Genomic DNA, 25569 nt, shown 5'->3' on the forward strand with positions numbered 1-25569 from the left:
TCATCACCACGCTGTCTTAGTCTTGATGTATACACGTAGAGGCAGACAAAGTTAAAATTTCTAGTTTATGTTTTCTAAATTTTAAACAAGAAAAGTTGAGTTTTTGATACATTATTTATTGATATTAGTTGATTTTTAACACAGTTACAAGAAATGTGTTAAAGTTACTGCAGGCTTGGTCCAACGCTTAAGACAAATTTAATTTTTTGAGTTTGTGAAATTCTGATCATAAATTCTTCTTTTCTTTATTAAATTATGTCTAAGTTGTTACTCTCTCCGGATCAAAATAAGCCCCCGTTTGGCCATAAGAATTATTCACTTTAATCTAGAATTTTTTTTCACTTTTTCCCGAAATTACCGTTTGGCCATGAGAATTCCGAATACAACTTGAAGTTGTATTCCGGAATATCAAAAACTCAAAAAACTTATTTTTTAAAAAAAAATCACTTTTTTAACTTTTTTACAACTACATTTCACAAAAAATTACAATTTCAAAAACTATAGCCAAACACAACTCTAGCTCCAAAATTCCAAAAAAAAGTGTTTTTTTTTTTTATATCTATGGACAAACGGGGCCTAAGAGTACACTTAGTCATTTGCACACCCTTAGGGGTCGTTTGGTTTAAGGACTCATTAGTCCCGGGATTATAATCCCGGGACTAATTTATCCCATCTAGTGGGATTATTTTATACCATCTAAAAGATGGTATAAAATAATCCCAGTATAAGTGGGTTAAGAAGGTATAAGCTGGGTTATCCCAGCACTAATTTTTATACCATGTTTGGTACAAGATATAAGTTTATCCCATCACTAATTTATACCTTATACCAAACATAATATAAAAATTAGTGCTGGGATAACCCAGCTTATACCTTAAACCAAACGACCCCTTAAGAAAATACTAACTCTTAAACAAAAATAAGTAATTTGACTAAACTACCCCTAATTAAATAATGAAAGTTGATCATATAACACTTAATAGGGGCAAATCTAAAAAAAGAGATTAATTCTTTCTTAATTTGCAAAGTGAACATTTTTTTTTATCAAAAAAAAACTAAATGGACACTTTTTTTTTATGCGGAGGGTCATTTTTAATTAAAACAAGAAAAGTAAAACATATACGCCACGTCACCGACGATTCAGCTAACGTCATACAAATGACGAACCATTAATGTCATGTCTACACATTTTTATCTTTTTTATTTTCTGTTTTGTCAGAAGTTTATGGTTGTAGACTTGTCGTGGTATAAAATAGGAGTACCAATTTATACTGTTGTCCAAAATTATTAATGAGATTTGGGAAATGATTTTATTTTCGCCCACAACTTTACTTTAAAAATTAAATTTCTCCTTTAACTTTAAGCAATATTCATTCTCCTCCCTTTATCCTAATTGACTTTTTAAAATTTCTATTTTACCCTTACATTATCAACTTGTCTTTCTTTTCTTTTACTTATTTAAAATTATGATTTTTTATCTCTTTAATCTAAGTAACAAATTTTGTATAAAAAATAAATAATATTTTATAGACGGAAAAAGACTATTGAGAAATACTTATTGACTATATAACTTAATGTCGTTGTATAATGAAATAAATGAGAAGAATAATATTTTTTTTATTAATAATAATCAAAACTCTGATATCTATTTATACAAGTACAAAAAGTAGGTAATAATAACTTTATAAATATATTTCATTGCAGGTGATACAAATAACTAATAAAAATAGAAGTATATTTCATAAAAGTTTTTTTTATTATCAACGTATTTTAAATTATAATTTAAAATATTTCATTAATGACAATCAAAACTCGTCTATATATTGACAATAGATAATAAGAGAGAAGTGAAACTTAAATACATGTATACACACACACACACACACTTAATGCATGTAATATTAAAATATAAGTCATAAAAAGTAACATTAGATTTTGTGATAAATTAATAAAAAGATTATTCTAATTATATTAATTTAAATAAAAATCTATAAATATCTAGGTTAATAAATAAATTTTATATAATATAAAAAGGCATTAAATAGATAGAAGATTGAAAATGTCAAGGATAAACTAGACATTGCATAGGATAAAAAGGGAAAAATATCTATTGTTCCTAGTTGAGGGAGGAGTTTGATTTCTAAAATAAAGTTAAGAGTGAAAATAATTTTCACCCGATTTTCGCAGAAGCATCTTTTGCTTATAGAAGGACAATTGCACACTTGAAAAATATGAATATGTTTTTATATTTATTTAGAAAAGTATTGTTTTTTTTATGCAATCTTCAGACAAAATCGATAATTCTGATTTGAGGAATATTTACATACAGATCATATTACCAAATAATTGATCCTTTGAAATTCAATTTTATTCTTTGACCACTTCCAATTATTTTCAAGTGAAAAGTCTTAAGCTGATGAATATGTCATAAATATTTTTATTAGATGATTATATCTGAAATTGATATGATAGAGATCTCATAGCATAATGTTTCTGAAGCAACTTCATCCATTTTTTGTCATTGCTGCTACATATTTTGCCCTTCTCCTTCTTTATTAAATATACAAATAAAGATCAGTGCAAATATTAATTGAGGGTGGAAAAGACTAATAGATCTGGAGATTGATGATGAAATGAAAGAAGATTTCATTTTAAAGATTATCTATGCTATTATTATTTTTTGTGTTGTTACCTTTCTCAAATAACAATTATGATAATCCGTTTTATATTATTGGTGATTTATTTGAATCTATTTGCATAGTTCATATTTTTTTAGTAATAAAATTATAAAATTGAAGATACATGAGACTTTCCCCCCTGTGTCTCGAGGCTTACGCCTCCCCCCATACTGTGTGAAGCGTCTTGCTTCACTTCGCGCCCCCGCCTCTTAAGGCACTGCTTCATATAAAAGGCCGATTTTTTTAATAGTAAATGTGAATATTGAAGGAGGAAGAAATTAAAGAGGCCCACTTAATCACTATATATTTTTGGGCAATTTGCAGAATTTCCCTTCGCTGGGGGTGGTCTTTAATTTTTGCTCTTCAAAATTGTGGTCTTTAACTTTTGCCCTTCAGGCAAAATTCTCTGCAAATTCTGCTTTAGAGGCAGAATTTTGCCTTTAGGGCCCATATTCTGCCTTACATTGACAGATTTACAAAATTCGACCTTGTGATTTTTTTTTTACTAAGCTGGGATTCGAACTCATAACCTCAGAATATTAGATGAAGGGCAAAACTTAAAGACCACCAATTTGAAGGGCAAAAATTAAAGACCTCCCCAAATGAAGAATAATCCGCGCAAAAAAAAAAGTACTATATTTTCCCATTTACTAATCAAGATCCAAATGAATCTTTCCAAATCCAAATGATTAACCTTGTTTTAACATTTAAATACTTCCATCATACTCCTTGAGAACTAATAGATAGATTCAATAAATTTGGAATACTCAATTTTTTCCTCCTCTCTAGGAACTCACACCTCCCCCCCCCCCCCCCCCCCCACACACACACACACATTTTTTTTTTCTTCTCTTGATGACTCAAACCCGTAATCCTAAAGCTAGGGGTGAAGGGTGCTTACCATCTGAGCAACTCTCTTCTTCAAACTTGGAATAATTGAGTATTCAGAAAAGAACAAAAAATATTCGATTATAATTAAACAAGCATGTGTAAACTATCAAAATACTCTTTGTATTTGCGCTAGTGATTTAACATGTGTATACTGATAGTATAAAAAGTTCAGTATAATTTAGCTTATTGTAGCAAATCAATTATCGTTTGTCTAGATTATCATCAATGCTTATTAAATAAAATTAGTCGTTAGTATTACTTTTTAAGTGATCTGATTGTGTAAATATTTATTACTACATATCAATACATAAAACCTAAGCTCAACTACGAATAATTACTCATGCTACACATCATTATTCCAATTGTGTAAATATTTATTACACTATCAATACATAAAATTTACATTCACTTAGGAATATGTAATAGCTCATGCTACACATCATTAGATACCTTTATTCAATCGTTCGCGCATGCTTCATAGAAGATGCTGTCTTCGATCTAATAATGCAAATTACAACCATAGCCACTAAATATTTTTATGCAAGTGGTAATTTTATAAACACAACAAACTATATATATAACCTTAAAGAAAGACCAAGTCAAGAATTTGCAAGGTAGTTAAAAGAGACTAAACTAGAACCTTAAAGAAAGACCAAGGTTCGTATTACTTTTTTTTTCTTTTGTGGAACAATTGTGGAAGTAGCACTGGTCATTAGCGACTGCTAAGTGTACTTTAAAAATTTAAAGTAGACTTCCAATAGTATAGTCTCGATCTGCAGGTATTCTCGTAACTTTTCTTTATTCGCTTTTGTTGTCATAACTTAATGTTCACGTTTTCTTTTCAAGATTTATAATAATATGAGTTTAAATTATACATACCATTAACAAAATAATTTTCTATATAGTATCAAGTCACTAAAAGGATCTTCACAGGTGATTAGCCTCCTTAATAATAATATATGTAATCTTGAAAATAAAATACATTATTTATTAAATATTACTTTGACTTTCTATTATTTTATTATGGTCCATAGACGATAAAGTGGCTACCTCGTTAATAGGAAATATCGACCTTGCAATTTTTCTTTTTTCCTTTTTAAAAGAAGAAACAAAATGCAAAATTCTGACTTACAAATTTATTTTTCTGGCTATAGAGTGACCAATTCATCAGCTCAAAATGTCAATTAAAATATAACAGTACTACTTTTCTTTCAATTTTACAGGCACTTTATTTGACACTGCAATTTAATTGGTATTTAATTTTGTAAACTATTGTATGTTTACTTACTTCAATAGACATGGTATCTTAACTTCTATGAAATATCAAAAGTTTATATGGCTAAAGTTCAAATTAAAATGGTTGAATTTCAGCAATATATGCCTGAAATTCAAACAAAAATGACTAACATCATAATACCGTGTGCCTAAAATTGATCTGAAGTGAGTAGACGTGTAAAGTTATAACGACCTAACTTAAATGGTGGCATCAAATCTGTACACTTAGGCCACACGTTTTATTTTTTAACCAAACAAATAGGCCGCATTTCATTTCCTTTTGGGCTGGCCAAACCCTTGACTTTTTGTCATCCATGACATGTTTTCCGGTCCAAAAACGTGATTTGACACATTACCAAATGGTGCATCTGTTCTAATTTAAGTATCTTATTTTAACGAGACATGAAATTTAAGAAATAAAAAAAGATTTTTAAATTTTATCGTTTAAATTAAACATGTGTATAATGCACTACAATATCTTTTGAACTGTCCACTTACTAAATATAGAAAGACACTCTTTTTGAAACATACCCAAAAAGAAAATGGAACACTTAAAACGGGACGAAAAGAGTACTACTTTTTTTGACATCTAGCTATTATACTTTCCTCGACTAAACTTAATACAATGGAAACAGTATTAAAAGATCGTAACGTTTATACCACTCAATTTAGGTTTAGGTGGAAGAACGAATAGAGTATTAATCACGTCAAATAGGCTTAATTACACAAATTGACACTTCTATTTATTAAAAGATAGATATTACAATTAAACGAATGCCAAATAAACACCTACGTATAGTTAGTTAGAAAATCATGCTAGTCTTGATGATTCATCACAACGCTGTCTTAGCTTGATGTACACATGCAGAGGCAGACAAATTTAAAAATTTAGAGTTTATGTTTTCTAAATTGAAACAAAACAATTTCTGATCTCTACTGAAATGGACCTTTCAATAGAATTCAAACCCAAATAAAGTTCAGAAAGTTGAGGTTTTGCGATGCTATTTGTTGATACTAATTGATTTTTAACACATTTACAAGAATTGTGTTAAAGTTACTGCATTAAAGATAAATTTAAGATTTTGAGTTTACAAATTCTGAATAGAAATTCTTTTTATTTACTTATTAAGTTACTTCACATAAATTGAAACTTATATTTTGTTGAAGTCTTTAAGCACACAAAATAAAAATAAAAAAATAAAATAAAAAAGTCTTTGAGCACACGTGTCTAACAAATCAAATGCAACGCGCAAATTAAAGACACGTCATTTTATAGAAAACACGAAAAGTAAACATATATGCCACGGCACCGACGGTTGAGCTAACGTCATATACATGACGAACGTCTGATTTCATATCTACATATTTTTCCCTTTTTTATTTTTTGTTTTGTCAGAAGTTTATGGTTGTAGTCGTCTAAAATAGGAGTACCAACCTATAATGGCGTCCGAAAATTATTAATGAGATTTGGGTTTGATTTTCGCAGAAGCTTCGTTTGCTTATAAAAGGAAAATTGCACACTTGAAAAATATGAATATGTTGTTATATTTATTTAGAAAAGTATTGTTTATTATGCAATCTTAAGACCAAATCAATAATCCTGATTTGAGGAATATTTACATATTACCAAATAATTGATCCTTTGAGATTCAATTTTATTCTTTGACCACTTCCAATTATTGTCTAAGTAAAAGGTCTTAAGCTGATGAAGGTCGAACTATTTTTAAGACTTTACAAAATGATGAATTATAACATGTTGGATAATCTGTAACAATGTAAACTTTACTCCATGATTTTCGGCGAAAGAGGGACATGCCACGTGCTTACGACTTTTATGTCTTACTGTTAGACCTTTTTATTTTTGCAGATACTTTTTATTTTAACTGAAAAGGAAATTAAAAAAAAAGGTTTTTTTTTTCTTTTTCTTTTTTGGGTCTTTTAACACCTATTATATTCCAAACGTAATTGCAAAATAATTCAGGTTCGTTGCGCATATGGCTAATTAAGGAGGAACCACTTTGTATTTTTTTTTTTTTTTTATCGGGTGTCCCCCCAAGGGACTTTGTACTTTTTCTTTTTACTATTTTGAAGTCTAAACTCTAGACAACTACATATGAAAGAACACCATCCATGTTTTCACATCCTGTTCTCCCCCCCCACCCCCCCCCCCCCCCCTCCCCCCTCTTTTCTAGACTCGAACCACAAACTTCGTGTTGAAGGTGAAGAGTACTTACTATCTAAATAACTCCTTTTGTATGCTTTAACATCATTATCCCTCTTGTTTGCTTTAACATCCTTGGAAAAAAGAAGAAAAATAAGCTAGCAGTTAGCACCCCCTCCATTTCTTTACTATTTCATTTTGAAAAAGTACGGTTTCTTTGTAGGTTTAAAATAATTTGACTTAAACATCTTATGTTATTATGGTATATTCACTTTCTTTTTAAACTTCGCGCCCAGCCAAATAAGTTTAGAAACGAAATCAAAATTTAAAATTCATGAATTATTACAACGATTTAAAATTAAAATACAAGAATAACTGAATTTAGAATCGGATATCCCGTACTATCTATGAATATTTAGTTAATTTGTTAATAAATATATTCACGCGAATCCACAATTTTGTTGACAATTGCCACAAGTCGTTGTGCAGTTGTGCTTACATCACCCTTCAGACATCAGCAACGTTGACACACTTGATGACTTTCTAGTGCTTCCATGAAATTTCCTTTATAAATTAAACGTAAACCACGCCATTAATCAATCCATTTAAATTCCACTTCAGAAATATCATACTCAATTCTCGGTTTTTTTTTTTCCTTCCAATTTTACTAACCTTCACCGGAAAATCAAGAATCAACCCCACAATTATGGAAGTCCAAAAGCGAAAATATTCACCTAACGGAGAAATCGAAGTAAAGAAGCAAATAAAAACGGAGAAAAATGATGGAAAGAGTAAAGAGACCGCGGTGGAGGACGAGGAAGTGGAGGAATTCTACGCTATCTTACGAAGAATACGTGTGGCAATGAAGTATTTCGAGAAGGGAAACTCCAAGAGTGGTGGCAACAACAACGACGACAACATACCCAATAGTGTAATTGCAAAAGTGCAGTCTGGAGAGGGTAGGATATGGACAGACTTTGCGGAAGATTCTAAACGGGTCGTTGACGGCGTTAAGTTCAAAGAAAGGGTGGAGGATAATACGGGTTTGGATCTTAATGCTGACCCGGTTACTGATACGAAGTCAGAATCCGATTGAAGTATTTTTTTTTCTTTTTTTTTTTCTGCTCAATTGTTAGGAGTACTTTGTTTTTCTAATCTGTTTTTTCGCCCATTCTAATTGTGGTTCGGATGGGTTGTAACTATGACTAATGATGTATCGAATCGAATTATTATTACGAAGATATTTTGTTCACTTACGTCTATTAATGAAAGTTCACAATATACAAGTTGAGTAGGCGTTTGGCCATAAAAATCAAATATTTTTCACTTTATTTGGTATTTTACTTTATTTGGTATTTTGGACTTGGAGTTGGAGTTGAAGTTGAAGTTGGAGTTGTGTTTGGTTATAGTTTTTACAAATATTATTTGATTGTTTGAATGTATTGAAAGTAAAAATAAGTTTATTTTGTGTTTTTCAAAATTTTAAATATAACTTGAAGTTGTATTTGGAATTTTCATGATCAAACGTTGATTCTCAAATAAAGTAAAAACTTTTTCCGAAAAAAAAAAAAACGAAAAAAATTCATGGCCAAAGTGGCCTGAAATTTCATATAAGCTGATTTTTCTGCTGTGGTCATTGCTACAGCAATTGTCTTCACATTTTAGTTATGCGGGTATTAATTAATAATTTACACAAGGAATTATAATATTTATTATGTGACGAACAAAATACGTTAATTATTATAAACTAAACTTTAAAACTGAATAATTCACTCTCTTATATTATGAAAATACATAATTTTAATAGTTGTGTCAGATTCTCAATATACTGAGGTTATGTGTTTAATTTTAATATTTTCATAACAGGTCATATTAGAGAAATGTCGGGAAAAAAAAAGAGAATGCAATTTAGCTGAGTTAAGATTACAACAATTAGTCGTTTAGAAGGGTTCTCGTCCGGCTTAATATGCAAAGGTAGAAGAGACACTGTAAAAATTGTAAGCGACCTATAATCACAGGTTAAACCTAATGGGACACTCGATCTTTTTTTTTTTTTTCAACTTTTTATCGGTTGCTTGAAGATCGTTTCATTCATGTACAGGTAGTCTGAATCTTGATAGAGATGTCTATTTCGGCAAGCCTCTCTCTGATACAGTGTCCAGATCGTTATGTCTTTTGTGCGGGTCAGAACTTCTTGATAAGGAATTTAACATTTTCGGACCGTTAAAGTTACGACCGCCATTCACTGGGGCTTCAGTAGCTGGCTCCCCTATCATCAGGTCATCGACTTCCTTAACCTTCTGACAGTGAGCGTGCATTAGCCCCTATACATGGTCTTACAAATGAGCAGATACTTATGTTTTTGGTGAATAATTATTGAACAAGTCTAGTCACTGAGGCCCCTTTGTGAGGAGACATCTTTTCTCCCAAAGTTATGTGGCTATTTTGCTGAATTCCTTATTAGAAAGAGTTGTCTCGCGCCACTACATATTATTTATCAGGAGCGACGACCAGACCCAATATTATACATTCCAATGCCCTTGAGGAAGTAGCTCCCGACATGAGGGACATACAAGAGAGATTTTCACTAGATCCTCAAATCCTCATAGTCGTTCTTTTTAACATCTTTTTTAAATGATATAAATTATCTTGACACTATCAAATTATATAGCTTAAAATCATTCTAATTTTGACTCTTGATATTTCATCCTTTTGAAGTGATGGTGTTTTCTTTCCCCTCTTCGATGATTACATTAGTTGCACTTCATATGGTTGAAGTGCAATTCCGCCTGAAATACGGTACATATTGGGCTTAAAGTCAAAATATGGTGGTTGTCTAATTCATTAGTCCAAATTCAATGAATACAAAGTTAGACTTGATATTTATGGAGTATGTGGTAAAAAAAGTCTGGAAGTCAATAATATCATAAATACCCCTATTCATGACTAGATGCAGGGAAGAAATTTAAGAACTTATGCTTAAAACTTTTTGACCTTTCATTGTTTTAAGCATCAATTATTGCCCTAATCAAAACGGAAGCTCTTGATATGAAATCCCACCAAATCCATGAATTTGATTCACAAGAGCACCATAGGTGAAACTCGGGGTATTCAAGGTCCGGTTTGACTCAGGTTTTGGTTAAAACCAAACCAAATCAAATCAAGTAAGTCGGTTTTTTTAAATATTCAACCCAAACCAAACCATTTTAGTATAAATTCTATCGGTTTTGATTTTATCGGTTTGGTTCGGTTTATGAGGTTTTTGCGAGTTTTAAGAATGTGTTTTATAATGCAAAGAAAACGATATAGGTAAGGTAACACATAACCCAAAATGCAAGCAATACTACACAAATTTGCGTCATTATCTTTATTTAAAAAAAAAAAAAAACTCTTAGCTTCATTCCCCAAAGAAAATGGGAGATCGGTCACTCTTGTTCAAAGTGGTTGAGGGAGTTCTCTCCACACCACAAGGTCTTGAGTTCAAGGCTGGTACAAAAAGAAAAAAGATGAGAAAAAAAAAATGGGAGGGAACAAGAACACCATCTATTTTTTTTTTCTTTCCAAGAATCCAAAAAGAAGTCAACATATAGGAATATCATACTCCTTGTGGGCAGTTTTCCCAGAATCCTTATAGGATGTGGCAAGTTGGTATTCCTAACACATAATCAAGTTCACTGATCACTCGAAGTTTCTCAAATTCTTCTTTCTTTTTCCACCTAATGAGATATAGCATCAGTAGATTAATCAAGGAGTGTGCTAATAATTGGTAAAGAAATAACCTCATCAACAAAAAGTTCAGTTTCAATCATATAAATAAATTTATCCATACAAAGCTCATTTATCTGGGAATTTTGGGCAAGATTTTTTCTAACACAAACATTCTATAATTAAACACGAGGGTACTGACTGACGAAAAGGGTTCGCGAAAGAGTCCATTTCTGGGCCAAACTTTTCTTTCTAGTTATTTGAATTAGTATTGGATTTGGAAAGACCCAAAATTATGAAGAAGATAGAAAAAACTTAATTAATTTCATATTTTTTTTCTTCCTTTAACACCAAACCAAATGTTTTCGGTTTTTTTAAATTTTGAACCAAATCAAATCAAACCGAGCCGGTTTTCGGTTAATTAAGTTGGATTGACTCGATTTACACTTAGTTGCAAAGGGTCCTAGCTGTATCCTATCCGCCTCAAACTTAATGGCTAAACTCTGCTGCAATGACATGTTGTAGGGGAGGTCTTGTGCAAAAATAGCTCGACGTTAGTATGATAAAAAGCTTAACACTTCTCATTTTTATTACTTTTTCAATATGATAATGAAAAGAAATGAAAAATGAAACCTATTCAAAACTCAATTATGACATTCCTTCCCTCCGACTTCACGGCTGAACGGGCTCTTCTTATAGAGATAGGCACATTTTCATATTTTCTTAAGCCGAAATGGTTGGGGAAGAAGAGAGATCCCCTTTTTAAGGTATTCCCGAAAGCAGAATCCAGTGAAAGTGGGTGAAACCTGCACCTCAGAGGATTAGATCACGTGGCTATGAACTACCGTTTAGAAGGTTCTAATCCTTAAAAAAAATTATATTTCAAAAGAAACTTATTATGTCACTGAGATTGAATTGCAGTCTAATAGAGTAATAGTATTCGTTACAGCTTTACTAGGAGTCTTATGCGTTTAGGGTTTCAATCCTTTCAAATCCCTCTAATTATTATCTTATCCTGCCTGCTATTCACGGGCCTGCATCCCATGTCCCCATCCAAGAAAAAGAAAAACTTGCTGAACGAAAAGAAAACAAAAACTCATTCTTTAATTAGAAAGTTATCCTTTCTCATTTCCAACCTCAAGTTTTTAGTACTTCATTTGATGCCCCAAGTTTTATCTTCCATTTTCTTTGCTTAATTTTTGCCGTTATATATGTGTCAAGCAACTAATTAATTAACCTTTCTAGCTAAGTAATCTTGTACAGCCAAGTTACTAGTGAGATCCATTTAGGAGGCTTTGATTTGACGATATATGGAATTGGGTTAGTACTTCAATCATACTCTGGTTCGGCCATGGACATAAGTTTGTCTCCACGCAGAAATGAAGGGACCAAATGTGTGAAAGAAATAGCCCAACTATGAAGAATGATTAATGCAAATGTCTCCTTTTAGGTTACCGTTTAGATTTTTTGCTCATATTTTTAAAAGTTGTGCAAAATATAGCCCTTGATACTAACAAAACACTAGACATTCGACTAATGTATACAGAGTTTTAGACTGTGGTCTAACGTTTTCTCATAAAAATTTTATTTTGCTCAAAAGATATCTTTAGACCGCGGTCTAAAAGGTTCATAAATTGCAAGAAAATAAAAAGAGAGTCATTTACTAAATAGCACCCCTAAAAAGACAACTGGCGAAAATTTCTACAACAGGTCGTTTAATGGCCCACTATGGATGACAAAAATTGGACCAAATTATATTTATAGTAAAATTGGTAGTCAGTGTTTACACCAAACTATGTTAATTTATCATGGTAATTAAGTGATATAAATTAATATGAGAACGTGTACTCATTAATACGGTGTGTGTGTATATATATATATATATATAATAAAGCTAGGCATTAGGAGAGTGATGTGACACCACTCTATGTCCAAGATCACATTTATCCTTTTTCTCATTTTTTTTGAGTTTTTTCCCTATTTTTATTGATTTTTCCTCCTATTTTAAAATTTAAACAATTAAGATTTAATGACATGAAAACACCATTTCAAAACTCTCCAGAAGACATACGTTTCAAACTTCAACAGTCACATCTTTTAATCCTCTTAATTATACCTCCCTTATCTTCCCTTTTTAACTTTGAACCAGTTCTTTCTTCCTCTTTTCTGCAGGTAACTTTATTCTTCTACTTATCATTTTCCTATTGGCAAAAAGTATTTATGTAAACAATCACTAGATTTTTGGTTATGAGATTGCAAGAAAGGTTGACTTGAGCGAATGTATTTCTTACTAAATTTACAACTACGGTCCATTTCCATTTTAACTCCCCTTTAATGCTTTTGTGTTTGAACATCACAAAGAATACAAGAATTTTGCGGGCAACAAATTAGTTGCATTAGTCATCAATCATCATTAAGAGTATGATTCTTCTTATAATATGCCCTTATTTTTTCCCTTTCCATTGTTAATTAGTCGAAATGCAATTTTCATTCTCTAAATATTTTGTTATGGGGCTGTGACTTTTTATGATTTCACGCTCTCATAAAAGGCTCCCGACTGTCATTGATGCATTCATGGATTTTTTTCCTTGATGTTATCCAATGCCTTGTGTATTTAGATATTATGAGAATTTCCAAGTAACCTTGACAGCCTTTAAAAATTCATTGTTTTAGTTTTTAGAATGAGATTTTTTTTACAGTGTGCCCTTAATTTCCCTTTTTGTTTTGGTAATCGACTGACTTTTTTTTCCTTTTTTATCAAGCGACACGTTTTCTTTCCTTTTTCCTCCATATTTTCTGCCTTACTGTTATGTGAAACTGTAATTTTTTTGCGTATTAGCATGTAATTAATTCTAATTTTGTGCATTTACACCATACAAATTTCATTTCGTTGGTACAAAAAAAAAAAAAAACTAAATGTAGCCATTATTGTTTTTACCTTTATTTTATTTACGGAAAAGGGTCAAAATGCCCTTAAACTATGTGAAATTGAGCAAAAATGTCCTCCGTCAATAGTTTGATCCAAAAATGCCCCTGCCATTAATATATTGGTCCAAAAATGCCCCTATTGTTACTTTAATGAGTAAAACATGCCCTTTTCTCCACAATTCTTAATGTTAGGTTTGAGAAAAAATTTCTGTGACAAGGAAAATCTGAAGCAAGGGCTGTCGCGACCCAAAGAAGATACAAAGTTCACAGATTTCTTTGAAGAGTCTGAAATTTGCGCCATTTTACAGACAAGAAAAGACAATAGATCCATCAATCCATAAAGGTGGCAAAATGAAAAAAGATTAGTCTGTTAGGAGAATTTAAAACAAAATTTCTTTCATTTGTGGAATTACTAACTCGAGTGGGCTTGCAATAATGCATTATGTATCATGTAATGTATCATGTATTGTGTATCGTCACTGATACATAACCCGAGATTTAATTAATTGGCATCTCTTTCAAATTATAATCCTTTACACTTTTGCTTGAAACAAATTTTTTACTCTGTGGCAATTAAAAAAAAAGTTGTGGGATTATAAATCAAGTCAAATTCTTAGCACTAAGATCAAAGGCATAATAAATTTCAATGTTCCAACTGAGACATATAGAAATTTCTAACCACACATACGACATTTTCATGTTAAAATATGACATTTTATTTTATATAATGTCTGAGACAAGCATTTATTACACTTCTTGGTCGTGCGACTTGATAAATTGTAATTAGATTATTGATATATAAGTATGTTTTGTGATTATTACATATGAATCACTTTAGGGTTTTCGATACATCTTAGAGGCTGAAATAGGGTTTAAGGGGTGCGGTAATAATGTTTTTACTTTTCTCAATTTTTTTATGACATGTTAATGTAGGAGAAAGTTATAGAAGAACAAATTTTCGACGTTTAATGAAACAAAATAAAATATGCACCTATTTTAAAATATAATATATACCTATGGAGTTCGAAAAAATTATGTAAAAAATTGAAATTAAAGGAATGCATTTTTAATTTTATCAAAACATATAGTTGTGAAAAGTGAGGGTCAATTTTTTAGGTGTGTACAACCTATTTTTTAAATTATATTTTAAACACTCAGATATTAAAAAAAAAGGGATCATTTTATGAATTTAATAAGATTTTTTTCGCGCGGTCAAATTCATTAGTTTAGTAATAATAATACATGTGAATCCGAGTAAGTTCTTTTCAGTTGCAACAAATAGAATCTTTAAAAGTTGAAAACCAGAATCTAAATCCAGTAATGGATTGTTTTGATATTTAATATGGAGAAATACAATTAAGAAGCATTTGTCAACCAAGAACTTTCGCCTTTACAAACTACTAAAATTATTCATACATTCATTTCTTTCCTAATAACCTAAAATTATTACATAATGATGACCAATACAAACTAAACATTGTTTACAAGTTCAATACTATCTTTTTTAGACTCCAAATCCTCTGTCTTCTCCATCTGAATAGGCTTGAAAGTATACAATCTTGCACAAAACAGATAGTAAATCAAGTTAAGCACTTGTAGAATTGTGATCAACCAATAAAAATACTCTAATTTCCCCTTGTTCAAATTATTGTCAGGCAGCCAATTTGTTCCTCCAGGTCCTGTAGTAACTTTATGCACAAGTGAAACCAAAAGAGTACTCAAATAATTCCCTGCTGAAATTGATGTCCAGAATAATGCAGTGGCAGTACTTCTCATACTCTCTGGTGCTTGATCAAAGAAAAATTCAAGATGTCCAATTGACATAAATGCCTCAGCAATACCATGTAGAACATACTGTGGCACAAGCCAGAATACTGAAATCGGGATGATTGCCTTAGACTTATCGATTAATCCATGAGTCAACGCTGCTTCTTTTCGTTTAACTTCAACAAATCCGGCTACTAATGTGGCCAGGACTGAAATTGAGAAGCCGATTCCCATCCTGCTTAGGAATGAAACGCCACGTTCTAGGCCAGTGAATTTACGTGCTATGGGGACAAAAACGCGGTCATAGAAGCAAATGGTGCATAGCATTGAGGTTAAAGTGAAGACAGTCATCGATGCAGCTGGGATTTCGAAGGAATGTATAAAGTGCCTGTCCATTGTTTTGGCCTGTTGGACTGAAAACGTGTGTTGTTGGGAGTATGCTGTGATTAGGATGATCCCGGAGGCCCATATTGGCCCCATTCTTATGATCGATTTTAGTTCTTCTACGCGATGGACCGTGTTTAGCCTCCATAGATCCGGAGATTTGGGATTGTCTTCCTCTGTTACTATTGCTGCCCTGTCCAAAAATCTGAAAACCAAAAAAAGGTTACAATTTTTTTAATCGAGATAGAATATGATGAAGAAATTAAAAGTATGTTCTATCTAACAAGTAACAACTTTTAAGTTTTCACATGAGATGGTCACGGAATTCAAACAGTCATAAACAAACCTCGGGTGATTCTTGAATAGAAAAATGAGAGCTTACCCTTCCAAAAATGAAATCAAGAGTTAACAAATCAGTAACTATTGTCCAACGAATTTTGATCAATTGCCTATAGTGGTTCTTTGAGAATGTTCAGACTTTAACACGTTGATTCTCAGTGTCGAGACTCGAGGCAGAATCTAATGAAGTAATTAAAAGATTTTTCTATCTACTAGCTAAAGCTTTTAGATGAAATGTTCACCTAATACAATACTCATTAAACCATCTTAGCTGATTCACTCGAGAGCCAGGGAAATAGTACCAATAGTGCAATGAATTTTGGCGTTTGGCTATAGTGGTTTTCCTTGAATATTTTAGACTGTAGCATGTCGTCTTTTTTATCAGGTCTACATCAAAAATAATACATGTAACTCTATTATATTCTAACTTTGACTAGAACCTTTACATTGGTATAAATAATTCCAACTATATTCTAGCTTTCCAATCTTGGAACTGTTTTAATTTCTTCACGGCCAAAAAATTCATTAGTCACATGAATTGAAAACCAGAACCAATTCAATGTTTTTTCTTCCAATTTTCTCTAGTTGCTAAATAGTTTAATAGTAGTCTGTGACCACTAGATATTAATGGAGACAGTGGTACACTTCCAAAAACACAACTTTTGTTAGTATTTATCAACTTGTTTTCTGGTTTCAAGTGGCCTCAGGACTATGCATCACTATTGACAAGCCAAGAAATTATAAAAACTAAACGGAAAGGGAACTGGGAGAAAATTCAATGAATCCTGATTTTGATGGGGTGTACAAAGACATGAAAAAGGACAAATAAAAGAACAGATAAATCTGAATCACTCAGAAACAGAAACATGCAATGCTTCACATAATGTTTTTGGCCACACAAGCTAATAGACATACATGTACAAATTGATTGAGTCCGGAGCCAAAATGACTTATTTTTGCAGCCATTAGACCAAAATAGGCTGCTTTTTTTTTTTTTTTTATACCACAATGGGTATTTCGTTGGTTATCCAACGAAATACCCACACAAGCACTGTTCATAGCCGGATTTTTTTGTTGCATTTCGCGAGTTAATCAACCAAATGCAACAATTTTTTTTTTTTTTTTTTTTTTTTTTGCATTTCGTGAATAAAAAAACGAAATAAGAAATTATATATATATATATATATATATATATATATATATTTGCATTTCGTGTATTAAAAAACGAAATAGGATAAAAAAAAATTAATTTCGTTCATATAAAAACGAAATTGGAATATATATATATATATATATATATATATATATATATATATATATATATATATATATATATATATATTTTATTTTTGAATTTCGTTGGTATATCTGCGAAATAGTAAAAAAAAAATTGTATTTCGTTTATTAAAAAACGAAATATGAAAATAATTTTTTTTATATTTCGTTTATATAAAAAAATAGGAAAATAATTTTATTTTCATTTCGTTTATATAAAAACGAAATAGGAATACATATATATATATATATATATATATATATATATATATATATATATATATATATTTTATTATTATTATTATTATTTTTTTTGCATTTCGTTGGTATATCTGCGAAATAGTAAAAAAACAATTGTATTTCGTTTATTAAAAAACGAAATATGAAAATAATTTTTTTTGTATTTTTGTATTTCGTTTATATAAAAAAATAGGAAAATAATTTTATTTTCATTTCGTTTATATAAAAACGAAATAGGAATGCATATATATATATATATATATATTTCATATACCAATGAAATAGGATAAATATATATATATTTTTTTTTTGTATTTCATTTATATAAAAACGAAATAGGAAAATAATTATTTTTTTTGGTTTATATACCAATGAAATAGGAATAAATACACACACACACACACACACACACACATATATATATATATTATTTCTTTTATTTTATTTGAAATATGAATTTTTTTTATTTCATTCATATCAAAACGAAATTGGAAAATATATATATATATATATATATATATATATATATATATATATATATATATATATATATATTATTTTATTTTGCATTTCGTTGATGCATTTCGTTGGTATATCAACGAAATAGTATATTTTTTTTTTATTTTTTTTTGTATTTCGTTTATTAGTCAACTTTATATGTCGAGAAAATTAGTCAGCTTTATTTTCAAAAATTGAAACCGCAGAATTAAAATTGACATTCACAGCTACATTACCCCAAGATTTTTGCGTTGAAATCTATTGCGTATCATCATCTTATAAGTAAATAAAACTGAAAATTTCACGCCAATTTGGGGGAAAATTGAAATTGAATGGGATAAAAGGTGTTTTTTTTTTTAAATCGGCTCGGCCAAACTGCCTTATAGGAGTTTGTCCGCATAGATCTCGAAAAAATATGCAAGTTCAAAAAAAAAACGCGTAAAACGGACGTCCGAGCGCAAAGTTATGACCATCTAAAGTTTGACGACTTTACAACTAGTTTTTCTCCCTATATTTTTTAGAATTATATTTATATTCAAAATAAAGTTATGTCTTGACTTTACAACTATTTGTTTTTTTGTTTATTAAAAAACGAAATAAGAATTTTTTTTATTTCGTTCATCTAAAAACGAAATATGAAAATATTTTTTTTTGTATTTTTGTATTTTGTTTATATAAAAAAATAGGAAAATAATTTTATATATAAAAACGAAATAGGAATACATATTCCAATGAAATAGGATAAATATATATATATATATATATATATATATATATATATATATATATATATATATATATATATATATTTTGTATTTCATTTATATAAAAACGAAATTGGAAAATATTATTTTTTTATATGAATATATATTTTGTTGGTATATAAACGAAAAAAAATAATTATTTTCCTATTTCGTTTTTATATAAATGAAATACAAAAAAATATATATATATATATATATTTATCCTATTTCATTGGTATATGAAATATATATATATGTATTCCTATTTCGTTTTTATATAAACGAAATGAAAATAAAATTATTTTCCTATTTTTTTATATAAACGAAATACAAAAATACAAAAAAAAATATTTTCATATTTCGTTTTTTAATAAACGAAATACAAATTATTTTTTTTACTATTTCGTAGATATACCAACGAAATGCAAAAAAAAAAAAAAATATATATATATATATTTTCCAATTTCGTTTTGATATGACCGAAATTAATTTTTTTTTTATCCTATTTCGTTTTTTAATACACGAAATGCAATATATATATATATATATATATATATATATATATATATATATATATATATATATATATATATGTATAATTTCTTATTTCGTTTTTTTATTCACGAAATGCCAAAAAAAAAAACACATATTTCGTTTATTAATTCACGAAATGCAAAAAAAAAAAAAAATGTTGCATTTCGTTTATTAATTCACGAAATGCAAAAAAAAAAAAAAAATTGTTGCATTTCGTTGATTAACTCACGAAATGCAAAAAAAAAAAATTATATTTGTTGCATTTCGCTACAAAGTGTAGCGAAATGCAACAAAAAAATCCGGCTATGAACAGTGCCTTGTGTGGGTATTTCGTTGGATAACCAACGAAATACCCATTGTGGTATAAAAAAACAAAGACAGTCTCTTTTGGTCTAATGGCTGCAAAAATAAATCATTTTGGCTCCGGACTCCAAATTGATTGGTGATTGATAAAATTTAATAGCCACACATTTAATATTACAGAAAGGGACATTTTGAACCAACTTCAATTATTGGTTGACGGGATTCCTGAGATAAAGAAAAAAAGCTTTTTTCTTCTAAAAAAAATATTTTCTGGATTCAGTCAGAGTTGGACCAATCACTAAGTTTTCACCTCACATCAGAATCTAGTTGCTTGATCTATTCATTTTACACACTTATCCGATGTGTACTTATATCAATTATGTACTAGGGAATTCTTAATTCCATTATCTCCAAGTGGAAATTAAGCATACTGGTGCAAACTAAGATGTGATGCATATGCTAGACCAAAAAATAAGGAATTACACTATTAGCGTAATTTAACATGTTATAACAAGTTATCTCCTTTATTTTAAAGGTAAATAGTTTCACTTATGATGAATAGTTACGCATTGTTATCTTTTAGGAGTACACCACCGGTATATAGAAGTTAACATTTTAAAAAAGATTATATACACCGAAAATGTAAATATTTTTACACTATCAGTGCAATTTAACCAGTTATAACAGGTTTTCAACACTTTATTCATATCAGACTTGATATGAAGAGTTACCTATTGTTGAAAGCTATGTTGTTCAGACTCTTCAAAAAGGTTATCGCACCCGTGTTAATCTTCCAAAAATGCACTACTTTTTGGAGAATCCAACACGCACGCCGTGACATTTTTAAGGAGCCGAGCAACATAGATTGTTAGTCAATTTCACCTAAATACATGTGCATAAAACTTATAAACTCGAAAAAGAAAATGACTTACTTCATTTGCTTAGTGTGGACCAGCTTGCCAGCTGTAGAAATAGCAGTATCAAGCTCTTCATTTTGGTACAAAAACTTAGGATCATTTACCATGTCCAATTTCCTCTTCTTGTAGGCTGCAACACAAACTTGCAATAGCCTAGTGAAAGGGCTACCAGCAGGATCCAAGTTTCTATACAAGGGGTATCCAAATATGAAAACAACAATTGAAATAAGCATAGCAATTGTTGGGACAGCAAATCCAACACCCCATCCAATACTATCTTGAATATAAACAATCACTGTGACAGCCACAAGCATTGAAAATCCCATACAGAAATAGTACCAATTGAAGAATTTCCATGTTTGTCTTTTTTGTTTTGGATCATTTTCATCAAATTGTTCTGCCCCAAATGCAACAACACAGGGCCTAATTCCCCCTGATCCAAAGGCTGTTAAGAGTAGTGACACATAGAGGATGGCTAATTGGCTTGAATTTGCTTCTTTACAATATTCATCATCTTTGCAAGATGGAGGCCTTAGTTGAGGAAGTATTGCTGATAATGTTAAAATGATCATGCCCTGAAATAAAATTAAAAGAAACATGAGATTAATCAAAAAGGCAAACGAAGTAACACTATTAAAAAAAAAAAAAAAAGGAATTAATTAGCTACGTCAATTTCAGCCCCTTTCTTTATAGTCAAGTGAGTTTTTGTCGTTAAGCAGTAATGGTCCTCGCTAATCTTGTTTAACGGCGCATTAACAACGAAATACCAAAAAATCCTGCTAACTATGGGCTATTTGGCGATAGATAAGAACTGACTTTCATAGCTAATTCTTGTTTTTTTTATAGTATAAAGAAAACATAAAGAAGTTTACATAGGCAATTAAATTCAAGTACATGTTATGTTAATGAGTACAACTTTTGCCATGAAAAGTGGGACTAACAACTTTAAAATAAGGTAGATTACCTCTTCTACGCTAAATTATACTGATGGCAAAAGTTCTTTACACTATCCGTGCATATAAGTTCAATCTTATAGGATTAATTTGGGTTTGAAAAGACAAAAAGAGAAGTTAACTGTTCATTTGCACATTCCACCACAAGGCTAATAATCTTACGTCTCAAGAAAGTAGTTAAATACACAACCCTTCGCACTAAGTTTAAGTTTTGTGGATGCTACTAAAGTGTGTACGAGTTTACATCAAACTATCACATTAACTTCAACATCTAACCCAAGAAGAAAAAGAGTTTACCCTGTATACACCGATACGGTAATATTTTTTACATTATCAGTAAATTTTAACATATTGTGAAAGTAAGTTATATGATTAGTGAATTTTTGCATGTTATAACACTAACATACCTTTTGTCTGGATTACCAATCCAACTTATTATAGATAGTTAACTCAAAAGACAATTAGAGAAAAAGAGAGATACTTATTATTTGGTTGATGATAGCACTAAAAACAATTACACCATCAGTTCTTTTAACATGTTATAACGCGCAACCTACCTTACTGTTCAGGTTATCAATCCACTTATTATGGACGTATAGTTTACCTTTAATTATCTTTTAACAGACCTGATAGCATAAAAAATTATTTAAAAAAATTATTTATACTGTCGTGTGTAGAAGCTAAAACTCAAAAGAAAATGAGAGGCAGAGACACTTACAATTTGGTAGATGATAGAAGCAACTGTTATAGTCCAAAACCTTCCAGCAAAAGTATCAGCAATGAAAGCTCCAAGCAATGGTGTTAAACTTGCAGTGCCACCAAAATTTGTAAGAGTATTAGCTGCTTTTGTCAATGGAAGATGGAGCTCACTTGTCAAGTATATTATCATATTTGCCCCAAATCCCACCACTGCCAATTTCTCACATATCTCATTTGCTACAAAAGGAAAAAAAATACAAGTTTAATTTCAACTTAATATTCAAGAAAATATATGAATTATGTAATTTCAAAATTAAAAAATTTGAGTAAGAAGTTGGGAAAAGGAACTAACCAAATATGAAGGGCATAGTGATCATTCCACCCTTCATCCTTTTAGATGTGTTTTCTTTCTTCTTTATCACTTCCATTTTGTCAGTTCATATGTTGTGTGCTCTAAATGACCCTAAAGATCCTCTATTTATAGGATATGTCAGAGCTTAAATTTGGTGACTAAGTACATAATATGTCATGTCATCATGTCGTCTGTCAAGTTCCTGGAATACCATTATGACCTAAACTCGATATCTTTAAATTAAATTTTTTAAATACTCTTGATGACTAATGATTGTTTTTTTTTTTTCCTTTAATCATACTACATATGTGGCCTTTGTTTTATGTAGTATTATATCGTATTTGCCGAACATAAAATTTATGAAAAAAAGACAGTTTTCAAAGTGAAAAGAATAACCAACGTCCATTAAGTGAATCATGTAATAGGAGAATTAAGTTCACCTAGACAGAGTTAGTGAATCATGTAATAGGGGATTGTTTCAATCGTCGGCACCCGATAATGTCTTGATCCCTATCCAAAGTTTGAGCTAAAAACTCCCCATTTGTACTATTAAAAATTAGAACTTGTGATCTTAAACACGCCATGATATTTTTATAGTTATAAGTGCAAGTCACTAATATGTTAAGGATAAAATGAGCGGCTAATAATGGAAACTTTCCAAGTTAAGAAAGTTAGGATTCTTTTTGGAACATATTATAAATAAAAAGTATCATATAAAATGGAATACATGAAGCAGTTAATCTAGTACTGGTTAGACATCCACCTTAAAATTAGACAGTTGGGCATGCAAGATTATATAGGTTAATTGAGAAGCAAAAACTTGCATTCATCCTTTAAGTTTAGTTAATAACTTGATTAATATTGTAACTAATCTGATACTACATGTTAAGTTATATTACTAAGGTAAAATTAAGGAATTTTATAGTGCCAAGTAGAAACATCTCAATTATATCATACTAACATTTTAAACATGTAGAAATATTAAAAAAAAAGTACAAAAAATTCTTTTCGTTAACCAAATTACACAAAAAGGACATTCTCAATTAAGATAGAGTAATCAAAGTTCCAACATCTAAACAATTAGTTTTGTACTAATACCAGTTTATAAATTTGTTCGCATTATAATGATATATAACAAAATCGTATATGTAGCTATATATATGTTGGTATGATATTCAGTATGTCGATATCTTTTTATAAATACCAAATACCGTATCGAATATAAAAAAAAAATGCACACCAATCAATAACATAATACTGAAACTGCAGTATCAAAAATTTCAATTTCAATATGGTAACTCGGTATCTACCGTACCCTCCTCCACCCCTAGTGCAAATATATATAAATTAAATCCATTATCAATTAACAATAATTTACGTATATGTGTGTAACATATGGTTCCTAGAAAAGGAGAATCATCGAGGATTCTAATGTGACAAAGAAAGTCATGACAGATGCGTGCTTCTCTCCCACTTGCTCTGATTGTACCATTTATCCTATGGTCACAGCCTCCCTCAGAAAGTTCAGTTATTTAATTGCACAATACTCCTATGTCATATAGCCTCAGCAATTTTGTAATACTACTATTTTCTCTTTCTTACTGCTTCTCTTATGTTTTACTATTTTTCCAATATGATCATTATCACAGGACAAAGAAAGAAAAACAAAACATCACGACCAATCAACCATGCAAACAGAAGCTTGTGGTCTGAATTTTCTCTGATCATTTTTCCTAGGTGTTTCTGGTGAGGATTCATATAACTGGCCTTAATTTATTTGAAGTTAACACATAATAACAAGTACTTGTTGTTACTGGTTACATGTCGTCACATACAGTAGCGAAATAAGAAACTTTATTAAGGATGTTCGAGATTTAATATGTATATATAAGAACATTTGACCTATATAATTTCTTAGCAGTGGGTGTCCAGTAGAACGAACACCTTTTGGAATGGCAGCAGAGCTACGCACCCTTAGTGGAGGGCCCTTAGAAGGGTAGTCATTTGACCACATTTTGTCGAAAAACTATTTTTCGTATATAGGTTAAATATTATTTTGAAATAATAGTCAAAAGACTATTTTTTTTTCGTGAGTTTCACACTCAACTATCAGTCGTCCACTTTTTCTACTAGAATTATCACATCTATGTATTAAAACACACCTCAACTATCAGATATCCCGTTTCCTACCTGAACGATGGTGATAGTACAAGTAAGAAAAGGGAACAACTGATCATTGAGTATGAAACTCGCGAGAAAAATGATATTTATGTGTGTTTTTTACTATTAACTCTATTATTTTTATACATATGTAAATTTTGAACATCCTTAATGAAAATTTTGGCTTCGTCATTGCTTGTTGATATCTTCTCCTAGAAATTGCGATGCTATTTTTTTTGGCGTTTTTATGGTTTTTATTCAAGAATTATGAAGCCTCTCAACTGATATTTACTTTTGTGAATATGGTATGAACATCCTTAATGAAAATTCTAACTTCGTTATTTCTTGTCGATATCTTCTTCTAGAAATTGCCATGCTATTTTTTTATTTTTATTTTTGGTGTTTTTTATGATTTTTATTCAAGAATTATGAAGCTCACTCAACTGATGTTTACTTCTGGGAATATGGTATGAACATCCTTAATGAAAATTTTGACTTCGTCATTTCTTGTTGATATCTTCTTCTAGAAATTGCCATGATATTTTTATTTTTTTGGCGTTTTTTATGATTTTTATTCAAGAATTATGAAGCTCACTCAACTGACGTTTACTTTTGTGAATATGGTGTGAACATCCTTAATGAAAATTTTGACTTCGTCGTTGCTTGTCAATATCTTCTTCTAGAAATTGCCATGCTATTTTTTATTTTACTTTTTGGGCATTTTTTATGATTTTTATTCAAGAATTATGAAGCTCACTCAACTGATG

General features: G+C 30.2%; 1 protein-coding gene across 1 annotated transcript; it reads right to left on the reverse strand.

The window, feature by feature from the left end:
* Positions 1–14947: 14947 nt before the first annotated feature.
* Positions 14948–22798, reverse strand: LOC132641789 (protein NRT1/ PTR FAMILY 3.1). Its single transcript, XM_060358881.1, has 4 exons — positions 22643–22798; positions 22310–22527; positions 20654–21213; positions 14948–15994 (listed from the first exon to the last, which is right to left on the reverse strand). Exons 1-4 carry the CDS (start codon positions 22716–22718, stop codon positions 15109–15111), a joined length of 1740 nt encoding a protein of 579 aa, XP_060214864.1. The 5' UTR covers positions 22719–22798; the 3' UTR covers positions 14948–15108.
* Positions 22799–25569: the final 2771 nt, after the last annotated feature.

The sequence above is a fragment of the Lycium barbarum genome, chromosome 5 (genome assembly GCF_019175385.1).
Source record: "Lycium barbarum isolate Lr01 chromosome 5, ASM1917538v2, whole genome shotgun sequence".
NCBI lineage: Eukaryota > Viridiplantae > Streptophyta > Magnoliopsida > Solanales > Solanaceae > Lycium > Lycium barbarum.